The sequence below is a fragment of the Syngnathoides biaculeatus genome, chromosome 8 (genome assembly GCF_019802595.1).
Source record: "Syngnathoides biaculeatus isolate LvHL_M chromosome 8, ASM1980259v1, whole genome shotgun sequence".
Classification (NCBI taxonomy): Eukaryota; Metazoa; Chordata; class Actinopteri; order Syngnathiformes; family Syngnathidae; genus Syngnathoides; species Syngnathoides biaculeatus.
In genome coordinates this window covers 9,530,444-9,543,810 of record NC_084647.1, presented here as the reverse complement: position 1 = coordinate 9,543,810, position 13,367 = coordinate 9,530,444, and the positions used below count along the sequence as shown (strand labels likewise).

The 13,367-nt window shown below is 47.3% G+C and overlaps 2 protein-coding genes across 4 annotated transcripts; one reads left to right on the top strand and one right to left on the bottom strand.

The window, feature by feature from the left end:
* Positions 1–300: 300 nt before the first annotated feature.
* eif2a (eukaryotic translation initiation factor 2A) lies at positions 301–9,903 on the bottom strand. 3 transcript variants are annotated; one of them, XM_061827202.1, is made up of 16 exons: positions 9,816–9,903; positions 8,794–8,863; positions 8,644–8,715; positions 8,028–8,146; positions 7,671–7,770; positions 7,508–7,590; positions 6,749–6,822; positions 6,512–6,656; positions 5,406–5,522; positions 4,104–4,260; positions 3,959–4,043; positions 2,616–2,936; positions 1,326–1,430; positions 903–1,016; positions 674–739; positions 301–458 (listed from the first exon to the last, which is right to left on the bottom strand). In XM_061827202.1, exons 1-16 carry the CDS (start codon positions 9,901–9,903, stop codon positions 393–395), a joined length of 1,782 nt encoding a protein of 593 aa, XP_061683186.1. In that variant the 3' UTR covers positions 301–392. The 3 variants fall into 3 exon arrangements, 2 of the variants coding, with proteins under 2 accessions (XP_061683186.1, XP_061683185.1); XR_009796057.1 differs by having other exon boundaries at positions 674–816; positions 5,406–5,524; positions 6,513–6,822; XM_061827201.1 differs by having other exon boundaries at positions 5,406–5,524; positions 6,513–6,822.
* A 638-nt stretch (positions 9,904–10,541) lies between these two features.
* LOC133504690 (stress-associated endoplasmic reticulum protein 1) lies at positions 10,542–12,561 on the top strand. Its single transcript, XM_061827203.1, has 3 exons — positions 10,542–10,682; positions 11,317–11,389; positions 12,183–12,561. Exons 1-3 carry the CDS (start codon positions 10,599–10,601, stop codon positions 12,221–12,223), a joined length of 198 nt encoding a protein of 65 aa, XP_061683187.1. The 5' UTR covers positions 10,542–10,598; the 3' UTR covers positions 12,224–12,561.
* The last annotated feature ends 806 nt before the right edge of the window (positions 12,562–13,367 follow it).

The following is a 13,367-nucleotide window of genomic DNA, read 5'->3' as shown; positions in this document are numbered from 1 at the left end:
GAGAGGAAACGGGAGTATCCGGAGAAATTGGAGGCGGGATTTGAACCCCGGTCCTCGGGACTGTGAGGCAGACGCTCGAACCGGTCTCTCACCGCAGTTAATTACCTCACTTGGATAAAGGAAGATTACATAGAAAATAATCATTGATTGACATCTGAATGACATATGAAAAAGTGGAGCGCCTCAATTTAGTCAACATTACACTGTTTTCATCACACATTCAACACGGGAAAGGATATTTAGCACATTTCATCATTTTTTCAAAGTTTAGGATTTAATTTGAAACATAAAGACAAAAAGCACTGAAAAGAGGCTTTTATTGTGAAAGTGTAACGCGGAAGCGACACCTTTGCCATTTCTTCCCACAATCCTCGGCAAACTGCTTGCGTGCGTCAGGGTTGCAGGTGCAGTTTTCGGAGCTCCTCCAGCAGCTGATCCTCCTTCTGCATCTTCTCCAGCTGAAACCAAGACCACCACCGACAGGAAGTCAGTACCACACTCAAAAGTCCCATTTCCTCACTTCTTTCAATTGCTGCGCCTTGCTCAAGTGGCACGTAAGTGAGGCTTTGTTTGCCGGTGGGCCCGTTGCAGCTTTTGCTTTTGTTTTCACTCCAGCATTCAATTTGTTATTTATGTGGGAATTCCCTGAAGTCTATCAGTGCGACCAGCTGACCTGGTTCTTCTGCAGAACTTTTCCAGACGCTTGTTGCTCCTTCAGCTCCTCGATGGCTTTCAACTTCTGCGACAACAAGCGAGCACAAACACGTTAGGACCGAGCACGGAACATCCGAGGCCACCGGTGCAGATCGCCGTCCTCTGGATGACCGACAATGCGAACGTGTGACATGGGTGATATTTGGCAGAATGCAAATGTGCGGTCACGCGACTTCCTGCGGCTCGACCTTCTTGACGTTCTTGATCTTCCTGTCCGTCTCGAGGTCGCCGCAGGTCTCTGTCGATTGGCTGTCGGTGATGGGGGCGGGGTCAGAGGGCAGCTGGGCCTCGGGCTTGCTCTCCTACGGAAGACAAAGCAAACGATTAGAAATCATCAAAACATTGCACGGGCAAAACCCTGCAATGGTAACAACGTGTTGCTAAAGTAACTTTAAAATCTATTGCTCCCCCTCAAAAAAAAAAAAAAAAAAAACACCACCATTTTTAACAACAACAATGTCATTTGATTTAAAAGGAAAGCAACACGTGTGGGCATTGGAAATTACTTGTTGCTATGGTAAGACCAACATCACCAAAATGAGCAAGTCTTGACACCAATGACCTTCATGACCTTTTATCTTTATGAAAGTTCACGACAATGCCATTTTCACCTGCTTGGCAGCTTTTCTTGCTTCTCGTTTCTTCTGATTCTTCAGCGCCGCTTTGGACAAAGCCTTGTCGGACTGACGCGCATTCTGAGGCGCCTCCTCCTCGTGCTGACACACACAAACAATTTGTTTACTGGAGGCATCAAGTAAAAAAAAAAAAAAAAAAAAATTCTTTTGAGCACGGTAAGCTTGTCAAATAACGCGCATGTGAGGTCAATGTGGTTGGCACATACAAGCCCCCCCCCGCCCCCCCGAACCCCCAAAAGCCAAAAATATTGATTGGCTGACAACAAAGTCAATTCCTTTGTTTTTCTTGCTTAACGAACACATTTGGGTTTAAAATCTAAAGATGAATATGAAACAAAAGTTCAGATTCCAGCTTTTATTTCACGTTATTTCCCTCTCCATGTGCGAAACAATTCAGGGCAGAACAGCTGGCGTTCGAAGCCACCCACCTTTTAAGGGAGCAAATGTATTGGAACGCGTGACGGGCGGCTTTTTCTACTTGCTCGTGTGTGACCTTTGAAATTGATCACTTCGACATTAGCGCTTGTTTATGCCTTTGGGTTTCAATTGTAAAAACTGCAACTGTGATGATCTGAGAGCGCCGCCTTTGGCAGAAAAGCAAACCGTTTTGAAGATGAGAGAATCCGAGCAATGGTAAAAATATTGGGCAGCGCCAATGCAACAATTTGGAACGTCCCGAAAAAGTACAAATCAACCGACTTTGACCGAGGTTATCAACAGCACTTGATGACAGAGGCCTTGTGAGAGCTGTGGAGAACTGCCCAAAGACAACAGTCAGTTAGCGACATCATTGGCAACCTCAACAGGGCAGGGGTCAAAGTATCACAATCCACTCGTCAGAAGATTATAAGCAGGCCGCACCGCAAGATGCAAACCACTCATCAGCAAAAAGCTTCCGATTGGATTTGGCAAAGGAATGAGGGAGAAGTCTGAGTGGCTTCCTCCAAATTTCTACTGCAGGACCCGTCTTTGCAAAAAAAAAAAAAAAAAAAAAAGAAAACAAAAACAAAGACTGTGATCCATCGAATCAAATCGATGCACAGAGATGTAGTCCAACATTTTAATCGTACTCTTGAGAATAGTCGTCTTCCCGGCTAAGAGCTTCTCCTTGCATTTCCTCCCATATCTCACTTTAGCATCATCAATGTCAAACTCGTAAAAGCAGCAGAGTAACTCGCACGACTACGAAATTCAGAGGGTTGACATACTTGTTCCTTCAGCGTGTGCGCAAACAAGCACCAAGAGTCGTTCACGCGACCGTCTCACCAGCTTGGAAGTGGGAGCAGCCGGCAGGTGCCTGAGGGCGGGCGGTCTGTAGGCCTGAGCGGGCGCGTCCGTCCGGGCGGCCGGCGTCTGGCGGCGGACCGGTCGCTCGGGGAAGGTTCCGTCCGGGAAGGACTGCCAGCGGACCTCCCACAGCTCGCTCCCGGCGGGCGTCTGATGCTCGTGCGCCACGGCGCCCGTGTAGTGGCACACCTTGAAGCCGTTGCCCACGCGCAGGCGAGGCGCGCACGTCGCCGTGACCACGTGCTCGCCGTCGGGACACCAAGAGAAGTGAGTGGCGTCTGGAGCCTGACATTTGGACACCTGCGTACAACACACGCGTGCCGACCGCATCTTTGAGGGCTGTCGCGTGTCCGTGTATAATTATGCGCATGTCGACGTTTTATGGCTGCGGCCGTATTTTGGACGGTCAGGGAAGTCGTCACCCGTGACGATCTGTGTGCTTTTCGTCTGACGTGACTGAAGCCTTTCCAATTGGTGGACACGGTGAGCGAGGTGGAAGCGGCCTTGTCAGAACTTGTAGCGGATTCTGTGCATTCGGACGTTAACTTTGCGATTATTTCCAAATATAGGATCTTTAGAGTCTACAGCAGGGGTGTCACGGGTCATATAGTAGTCAGAGTTTCCCTCAGAGGGCCATTATGATTGTGAAACCATAAAAATATTTCGTATTTACACACAAAATGTATTTAGGAGTTATGGAAGGGTAATTGGCTTTTCATGTTTGGTAAAAAAAAAAAAAAAAAAAATGTACACACTTTTCATATTACATCAGTATCATTCATGATAAATGACAAATTGGAATTTTGGTCCAGATTTTCACAAGAATCAAGGAAGTCGGCACCCCAGATTCCATCATTGGCCGGGCCTCGGGTCTCCGGTATTATTTAATCCGAGAAGAGCGCATCGGTACAATCGCATTCGTGGCCCGGACCGTGTACAACCCTCAGTACGATCGAGGCATTCGAAAGAGATGAAAACATTTTTGTGCTCTGACACTGCATTCATTCACGATATCCGTGAATCAATTTCCATTCGTACGATTCAACTGGATCAACCTGTGCTCGAGCCCACGTTTGCCTTCAGGATGTCACTTTACAGATTGAAATTGCTTCAAAAGGTAATCAATCAAGTGTATGGCTAATCCGAAATAAGACTGGATTGAAGCACTGCGGGCCTTCAGTGGAATTGTGTTTTATTTCCAAGGGAAAAAAAACACTTGAAATTGCGTTTGTTTTGAAACCTGCGATACAAATTAAACAGTTTCGTGTTGATTAGCATGTGTGGGTAATAGCTAATGTTCTAATGCTTGTGGCGTCGCTCACCTGTTTGTACTTCTTGGCGTCCCAAACTTCCATCTGACCTCGAAGATTCCCAAATCCGGCCAGGACTAGGATGTGACCCTGCGGGCTGGACCAGACTCTCATTTATGGGGTCGGGGATGAAGGGGCAGACATGGCGTGTCCTCACCTGTAGTAGACGGCGTTGCGAGGTCCGGTCCCGAAGTCGAACACGGGGTCACACTTGAGGTTAAAGACGGTGGCCTTGGCCGGCATGAAGCCGTAAACCACGCAGAACTCGCTGGAGTTTGGACTCCACGCCACGTCGTAGATGGGACCATTTTTGGCTGGTGGGAGAACCACGATCCCAGTCACCGACTAAACCCCACTAAAGACGTAGCACCCGCGTACCCCCCACAGCCAGAACCCTTATCAACAATCGTGAAGACGGGCTGCATTTCTGCACCCAATCAGATGCGACCGTCAACATTTCCCCACACGAGAAATATGAAACGTGAATTGGTTTTGGGGCCAGCTCGCATCAGGACCCTCTCTGCATCATCTTGACATGTTGAGAGTTGGACTTTTCACTTATTTCACTTTTGTGTTTGGCTTATGAGTTGATTTTGAAAGGTCTTTTTTTTTGCAGCACTTTTTCAGTGTTTCGAGCTTTCAATCCGATTATTGAAAGTTTTTGAGCTATTTCAGTTTTGCGGTGTTCAACTTTTGACCAGTTTTTGGATGATTTGACTTTGATGGTGTTTGACTTTGGACGCACGTGACCTTTGGGTTAACTAACTGAGCTGCCGCGGCTCAGTCGATAGAGCAGCTCGGCCAGTGGCTGACGAAGGGGAACTGCTGTCATTGTTAGAGGATTCTGCAACTTTTTGCACATTTGTCAAAAATGTACCGTCATTGGCAGATTACTAGCCACCATTTATCGTTGTCAGAATGTTTTTAAGTCAAAAAAGGCCATTCGTTCATTGAAAAGTATTCTCAGTCCATTGAGTTGTTGTCTTACTAAAGCGCCTCCAACTACTGGAGACAAATTCCTTCCTTTGGTTTTTGACATACTTTTTTGATTATCTTTTGTTTTTTTTTTCTATTTCCACAGAGGGAGCCCTGTGCACCGCTCGCTGGGACGGACATCCTTTGTGGTCCTCGGCGGCCATACGCGGCTCCCCTGACGGAACTGCATTGGGGCTCCTGGCGTGCCGGTCCTCAGCGGGATTGTCTGTTCCCCGACACAGGTTGTTACATCTGCGTATGACTGTCGGTGGGAATTGATTTCAACTATGTAAAGCACTTTTAGTTTGGAATAATCCTCTATAAAAAAAAAAAAAAGTTGGAGCTGGTCACCTTGAAGTTCAGATGGACGCTTCCTTCAACATCCAACCCACAAGGAGCCTGACGTATAATTTAAGGGACATGTCACCGCGCTGCTTCCGATTGTGACGACGGTGTCGAGTGTGATGATGGTGCAGATTCTCACGCAGCTGAACCAGCGCCGTCTCTCCGCCGACGTGGAGGTAGTGGAGCGTCTGCTCTCCGTAGTACGACGCTCCGCTCTTGTCCACCTCGGTGCTCGCTGTCACCAGCACGGCCGACGCTGCCGAGGAAAAGAAAACGCGTCGGGCGTTTTGGGCGAGTCGCGAGTACCTTGTGTGTTGTTACATACTTGGCCATTAAAGATGAGTCTGATTGAAGTTTCCAATCAAAATCTCATAATACATTCTTCCCGGTCCCCAGAAAAACAGCCCCAAAGCATGTCTCCACCCCCACGCTTCACAGTACAGTAGGTAAGGTGTAACCCTCAACCCTAACCCAACCCCCCCCACCTCCAGAAACGGCAGGTATGTTCAACTGTTAACATTGGATCGGCTAAAAGACCAAGACATATTTAACACTTGAAAAAATATGGCGTTGACTCAGTCTGGACGTAGTTTTTAGCCCGATGCCAGCGCTTCGTTCCGATTAGTCGACCCATCACAAGACTAGTCTGTGACTCGTCGACTTTCAAAGAATCCTTTCTGGAAGTCCTAATGTTCTCGATGCTAATTTTCCTCCGTAAAAGGACTTTACGGAACTACTTGAAAATAGTTGGCCAATTGCTAAATCTGCTCGAGAGGGCACGGTGAGGCAGCCGTAGACTGTGGGCCTCACAGATCTGAGGACCGGGGTTCAAATCCCGGTCCCGCCTGTGTGGACGTTGCATGTTCTGCCCTTGGTTGGGTGGCTTTTCTCCGGGCATTCTGTTCTCCTCCTACAACCCAACAACGTGCATTCATTGCAGACTAAATTACCCCTGGGTGCGATTGGTTGTCTGTGCCATGTGCCCTGCGATTGGCTGGCAGCCAGTCGAGGGCGTACCCCGCCTCCTACCCGATTACAGCTGGGCTTGGCTCCCGCACGCTCGTGACCCTTGTGAGGATAAATGGCTCAGAAAATGGATGGATGTATAAATCTGCTAATACCGAATAGCATGTATGTGGGAAAACTAGTCCAAGGCAAGTTGAGTCTTTCACAAGTTTTAAACTTGATGACTGGACTCTGCCCCCCCCCCCCTCCATATTACAGGGATGTGACAGCGCCCCCTACCTTTTTTGTTCCATAGCATGTTGACACGGTCAGCCTTGAAGAAGCTCTTGGTGGCCAGAGCGGCACCAGGTCCTCCAAACTGCGGGTACTGGAACACTCGCACAAAGGACGGCAGCCCTTTGTTGCCCGGGACGTATACGCACACCTGACACGCGAACAGCGACACTCACACACAGGAACAATGAGGAAGGACAAGGAGGCGGCCCCCCGAGACCAGGCCGGCATTTCGGTGGTCACCTTGAAAGGGTGACTTCCCGGTGAAAGCTCAAAGTTGGAAATTTTCTGCACGTGAAGCTTGTTGGCGATGACGTCTAAGCAGAAATTCATTCATTAGCATGAGCCTGCCCGTCACATATGACTGGACTTGTTCGCATGACACGTTATCATGTGACTAATATTACACAGCGGCGCCTTAAGATACGAGCGACCCCACTTGCAAGTTTTTTGACATCTTTGTTTTTTCTCTTTGACTTGCAAAAAAACGGAAATACGACCGTTATGTGGTGCCTGTGACGCAACTCAATTCACACAAGCAGAATTTCGTAAAAACAAAAATTAACATCAAACAAAGACAGCGTGTAACATATTTGCTCTGTTAGCTTAATGTTGACACATCATGGAAACCCCCATTGACAAGCTATCAATTAGCATTCTGATAAAGGAATGTATGAACAAGCAGTGGAGCAACATAACGGAACTCAGCCAAGTATTCTTGAAGCTCTGCAAAGAACAACTGATATCAGTGCTGCGCTGCGCTGAGGATCTCAGTCAGCTGACAAAGACAAAAGGTTTAGTCTCTTTTTTTTTTTTTTTGGAAGAATGGGATTTCCATTGGTCTCAGTGGGGAAAGTTTTTGGAGGTAAAATTCAACTCGTATATTACTTAACGATTTGTATCATGTTTGCTAACGTGGCTCGAGTTGTTTATGACCACGCCTGCTCCCGCTACGTCTATCAGCATGTGAGGCTAATGTAAAGTGCATGCACGCATTGTTACTGAAGTCGTTGTCCTCAAAGAAGTGCAGCTCGTTGCTGACAATTCTCACGGCCACTTTCTCGTCTTGAGACCAGCTGGGACACCTGCGCGACACCAAAGCAGCTCATCAAGCACGCGCACGATAAAACCCCGCACACGGAACCAATGTGACCAGGAAGCTCACCAGGCTTCTGCCTTCTTCTGGAACAAAGCTTTGCGCAGGCCAGCGCCGGGCAGCTCCCACAGCCGAAGGTTGGCGTCGCCCTGAGCCGCCTCGGCGCTCTCTGACAACACAAAGACCTTTGACACATGACAGCACCAGCAACGCTAGGGCCGTGTCGTACCAATTTTATTTTTGAATTATTTGCCAAATAGTCCCCAAATATCGTGAACAAATTCCCAAGTTGTCAGCACGGTCCGTGTTTCATTAACTAGCGCTTCTCAGTTTGCGGCAATGTTGTTCGCGGAAGCAGTGCACATCAGCAGAGGTGCGCCTTGAAATACAGAAGGGTGTAATGAAGACATCCTGCGGGGGTCTTACTGGTGTACGGCTGCCAGGTGACCAGGATGTCGGCGAGAGGCGAGAACCGCAGTAGCGTCGTCTTGGGCAGCGCCAACGTGGCCACCGAGGAGCCGTCCGACGTCCGCACCACCGAAACGCTGGCGGGACAGACACAAGTGCGCGTCTAGGCGTCTGGTTTTTCCTCCTGTGGTGTACCCCACGGTCCCGTGCTGGGACCTGGACGATTTTTCCTCTTCACGTAAATGATCTTTGTATAAAGCTGTCAAACGCCGCTGACCATTTGCGATGACGCGTTTTCATCCCCCTGTGCTGGGCAAAATAGTGACTTCTGGCAATCTGTGAAGCCAGCTGGGGAAGAGGACGTGAAGCGATGCCGCTCCTTCGGCCGCAAATGAGCTACAAGAGGACCTCAAATTGCCAGGACTGGTTAGGCACTATAGCATCGACGATGAAAGCGGCAACCGCGTCACTCACTTGAACCATTTACTGTTGTCAACATTTGTATTTTGTAACGTTTTGCCGCCTTGCTGGCCCTCAAAAAGATCTTTTAAACTCCATGACGCTCATCTGGTTAAATACGTAAATTGACCAGAATGAGTGTGGGCGTACCGGCCCTTTTCGTCGTCATACTCACCCGTGTCCGTTGCACCACGCCAACAGTGAACCGTCACGGCTGAACGTCAAGTTCCGGCTCCCGCCGCCATCTCTGGGTGTCACACACAAATGGCAAAAAAAAACACTCACGCTTGTATGCGTGCAGTGACACGTCAGGCGATGATGTCACCTGGGGAAGGTGGGGTGTTCCCGGAAGGTCGGCGGGCCGCAAAGCAGCGACGTCCTGTCCGACTCACAAACTGAAAAACAAAAACCACACCGACAGACTTGTATCCACACGTACACAACTCGCAGGAATACAAATTTAAAAAACACGCAGTCTCTTTTTTACTCACTCACTCACTCTCGCGCACACATGCACACAACCTTTCAATTGTTTATTCAATATTTGTCATGACTCAGACTGTATATTTCAGAATAAGTGCTAAAAAGGTATTTTGCATTTCAACATTTTGAAATTTCTTTTACTCACCAATTATTATTGACTGGTATTTTTTTTATTAATTATGAGGGGCTGATGTTTCTTTCATATTAGGTACAACTACACTTCACACCTTACCTGTACAACACCTTGACAGAAAATGATTATCCTCCCAAAGAAAAAGTTAAACAATATTTTTCTCCCCCAAAAATTTGATTGTTCTTCCTTTGGTCCATCAGACCTGTCTGAAAATCAACAAAAATATTTATGATTGTTTTCAAAGTAAAAGCAGATGTTTCCAACGGTCTTATTTTGAATTTAAAAAAAAAAAATCTGTTTCAAAACATGGAGGACAGCAGAAAACGCTGAATATTTGCTGTTTGAAATCAGAGTATTTGGACAATTTGAAGTTGAATAAGAACCTGCCAAAAAAAAAAAAAAACTGATGTGGATTTATTTGCTGATCGATTAGTTATGAGGAAAGTAAAGCTACCCAACCAATGACCAGTTTGACTATGTGCCCTGACTTTGTCTAGCGACCAGTTCTTTATTTTTTTTTCCCCAGACTCGAACGAACCGCTACAGAAATAATGCACATGACTCAAAGTATTTGCGCACGTGAGTTTGTATGCACACTTTTTGTTCTCAAGTGACGTGGAGAGCACGCGTAAGGTTCTTAATGTGACCCGACAGTAAAGACGCGAATGGAGAATGCGTCCATTATGAAGGTGAACGTGGCTGAAGAAGCGAAATAAGACAAAACAGCAAACCTGCTAAGAGCGGCACTGGGGTCGCCATGTTCACGTGCCGGAAGCAGAACCAGACCGGACATACGTCACAACGAGGCAGGTCGCTCATTGCCACGTCAGCGTGAAGCTTGGTACACGTATCTATTTGGGTTGTGTTTTAAGATCTAAAGTTAACTAGTGACTTTTAGTTGAGTATTTGTATGGGTTTATTTCATAAATAACCATTTTTGCTAATTGAAATTGGCCCAGTTTCGAAAGTTTATTTGATTAAACGCCACTCTGGTTTCCTCCCACATTCCAAAAACATGCACGGTAAGTTAAGTCAACTCTATCTGTGAGAACGTCCCTTTTACAAACTTCCTGTTTTAAAATAACAGTCCGGCGAGGGACTTGCAAGGTGTGAAAAATACAATTTATTTAAATTTCAATAATTCACTTGATCGAAAAATGGCTTACCATCCATCCATTAACCGAAATTCAGAGTTCAACAAGAGGAACCGCGTGTTATAAGTTTTTATTTTGAAAGCTTGTATCGGAGGTAAACGTCAACTTGGCGAACTTAATGGAGGAAGTGTGGCGGCAGGTGGGCGTGACTTAGTCTGAGTGAATACGTCGACAAGCGAGAGAGCGAAAGCCCACTTTCAAGTCCACCTCAGCAAACTCCGAGCACGCCTTCCAATTCCAAAACCAATTTAGTAGTAGCAGCCAAATTAGTTCACTCGGCAGCAACATCTGAGAGCAGCTAAAAGACGTCAAGCAGCAGCAGCAGCAGCAGGAGCACTAAAACAAGAAGAAGACAACAAGATGGTGGCCAAGCAGAGGATTAGGATGGCCAACGAGAAGCACAGCAAGAACATCACACAGAGGGGAAACGTGGCCAAGTCCACGGTGAGGAACAAACAAACAAACAACTCAACACAACACAGTCAAGTCGTGATCAAATTTACATTCGGAACTTGTGTATTTTTTTTTTCAGTCGTCTAATAACCGATGAAACGCTGGTACTTGTGCAAAAGTCTAAAAGTTCAGGATTTTTAATGTCATGTATATAATATGGAGAAACGCAAAAAAAATAGTTCCATCGTTTATTACCTCTGGTGTTTGTGCCATTAAAACAACAAAAATGCTAAAGTAGCTCATGATAAAATGATAACAGCCAGATATATACACTTTATTACTATGTTGTTGTTGTTGTTGTTTTTTCCCATTAAGATGTAGAATTTACCACGCTGGAAGTTTCAGGTTTTTAAGCAGCTTTTAAGCACTTTTTTTTTTTTCTTCTTCTTAGTAAGCGCTGTTGAAGATGGTGATGAAATACGCAGCAAATTTTGGTTTGGTCAATAGCAGAAAGTACAGAATACCACTTTTCAAATTTAAGGAGTAAGAATAGGAAATACTCAAGCACAGGTACCTGGAAAGTGTACTGGAGTAGAGTACGGAGTATCGCTGTAATCTGTTCCTCCCTGATGAACGCGGGAAGCGGTCGTCGTGCCGACGTGAACGTTTGGCGTTTTTGTCCCAGAGGAACCTGGCGGACGACAAAGGCGTCGGACCCTGGCTGCTCGCCCTCTTCCTCTTCGTGGTCTGCGGATCAGGTACCGCCGCCGCCGGGCTCGTCGGTGCTACTTATCGGAACAAAAACGTTCCACTCGGTTATGTTTGGCTCGTAAGGCTCCTGGATTTTGGAAAGTAGCATGCAGAAGAACCTCAGATTTCGGGTTCCAGAAATCTGGTCATCGGGTCTAATTAGTGTCCCCGTTCCTCCGTCTTCATTTCCTCCGGAACTGAGACGTTGATGATCTTGACCTTGACCTTAAAATTGTCTGAATCTCTGATTTGTGTCCGGTCCTCCATGAAAGCAGACTGATTCAAAACCAGACATTTGGAAATTTCTGCTTTTTTTTTTTTTTTTTTTTGGGGGGCAACACCACTTTTTCTTTTTTAACACCTTTTCTGAGCAGTGTTACAACGCAAACTGCAGATGGGATCGTAATCACTTTGTTTGTGCAATCAATATGAAATAAGGGTCTGTCTATCAATAAAGGAATCGATTTCCAATTTGTCCAATTGGATTTGTGGCGTCGTAAAATTGCGCGGGCCCGCCGAGGCAGTTGACGGGATAGCCGCCACCCAGGTTTTAAACTTTTTGAATTCAGTATTTTCCAAGTGACTCATTTCAATGTTTAGCGGCGGGCCTCCGCTTCATATTTGGACCTCGACCCGACCCGACCCAAAATGTCAGAGTGCTCCGTGTCAGGACAAGTTGACAAACAAACGACTGCAAACCTCTTGACAGGATGGTTTTTCCCCCAAACCTTGAAATGCTCATCAGGGTCTTGAAAGGTTTTGGATCACATTTTGGCTGTTTGCGTACATGCGTGTGCGCAGCTATCTTCCAGATCATCCAAAGCATCCGGATGGGCATGTAGCCAAGACATCAGCGCCGCACGGCCGCCGCCGCCGCCTACGACATCCGTCGCCGTGACGCGACCCCGGCTGCCGACCTCGCCGATACGTTCCTGAACTTTGACCTGCTATCATTCCGAACTGGATCCGTCACACGTGCGGGACGCTCACGTGCGGCTCTTTGCCGAACGTGTCGCCGCGGACGACCTTCTCACTGTTGTTTATCTGTGCCTAAGCTCCGCAGCCCCACCGCTGATGAGGCCTTATTGGACAGACAGGTGGGGGCGGGGTCAAATGCGCCTTATGACCAAAACGAGTGTGCGTGTGTGACAATAAAGTTTGTTTTGAATACCAGGCGTTATCTCGTGGCCACCCTAAGTGCTTTTTGCGTGAACGTGGGGGGGGGGGGGGTGAAAATCTGCATGTTAAAAAATGAGAAGAAACGAATCAGCCCAGAAATAAAAGTGAAAAAAAAAACAGAAGGGAAAATGATATTTGGCACGTTTGCAATTTCAATGGTCTCTTTGGCAGCACTTGGTTCGAGACCGGAGTGATGAAATCCCACTCGGCAGCACTCAACCGCTTTAACTTGGGTGCATTTCCCCCGCCAGTGACCTCGGTTTGACGTCAATTCCGCCACAGTGCCCCCCCCCCCCCCCTCCACCTCAAACATCTTCGCGCACAATATGGCGCCAGGTGCATTGCTGGACTACTCCGGCAGAGGGCGGTAATGGAAACTGAACAAATGTGGTTTTGCTTGAAATACAGGATACACCAGGCTGGAAAGCGTCGGCCTCACAGTGCTGAGTACCGCGGTAGTTTCGAATCCCGCCATCGTGGACCTTGCATGCTCTCCCCGTGACTGCATAAGCACTCCGGAAATTGCCCCGTCGCTGTGATTGCGGCCGCGGCTGTTGCCTGTCTCCGCGTCCCCTGCGATTGGCTGGCGACCAGTTCAGGGTGTGCCCCGCATCCTGCCAAATGATAGCTAGGATTGGCTCCCGCGACCCCTGTGAGGATGAGCAGCTAAGAAAATGTATGCATATGGTCCACATGTACTGTGGAGGGTTTTGTTGCCAATTTCTATCCCTTGTCAATTGTTTCCCGCTTGAAACATCAAAGCATTCATTGCCGACTGGTCTGCCTTTCGGTGACAAATTGCGACTT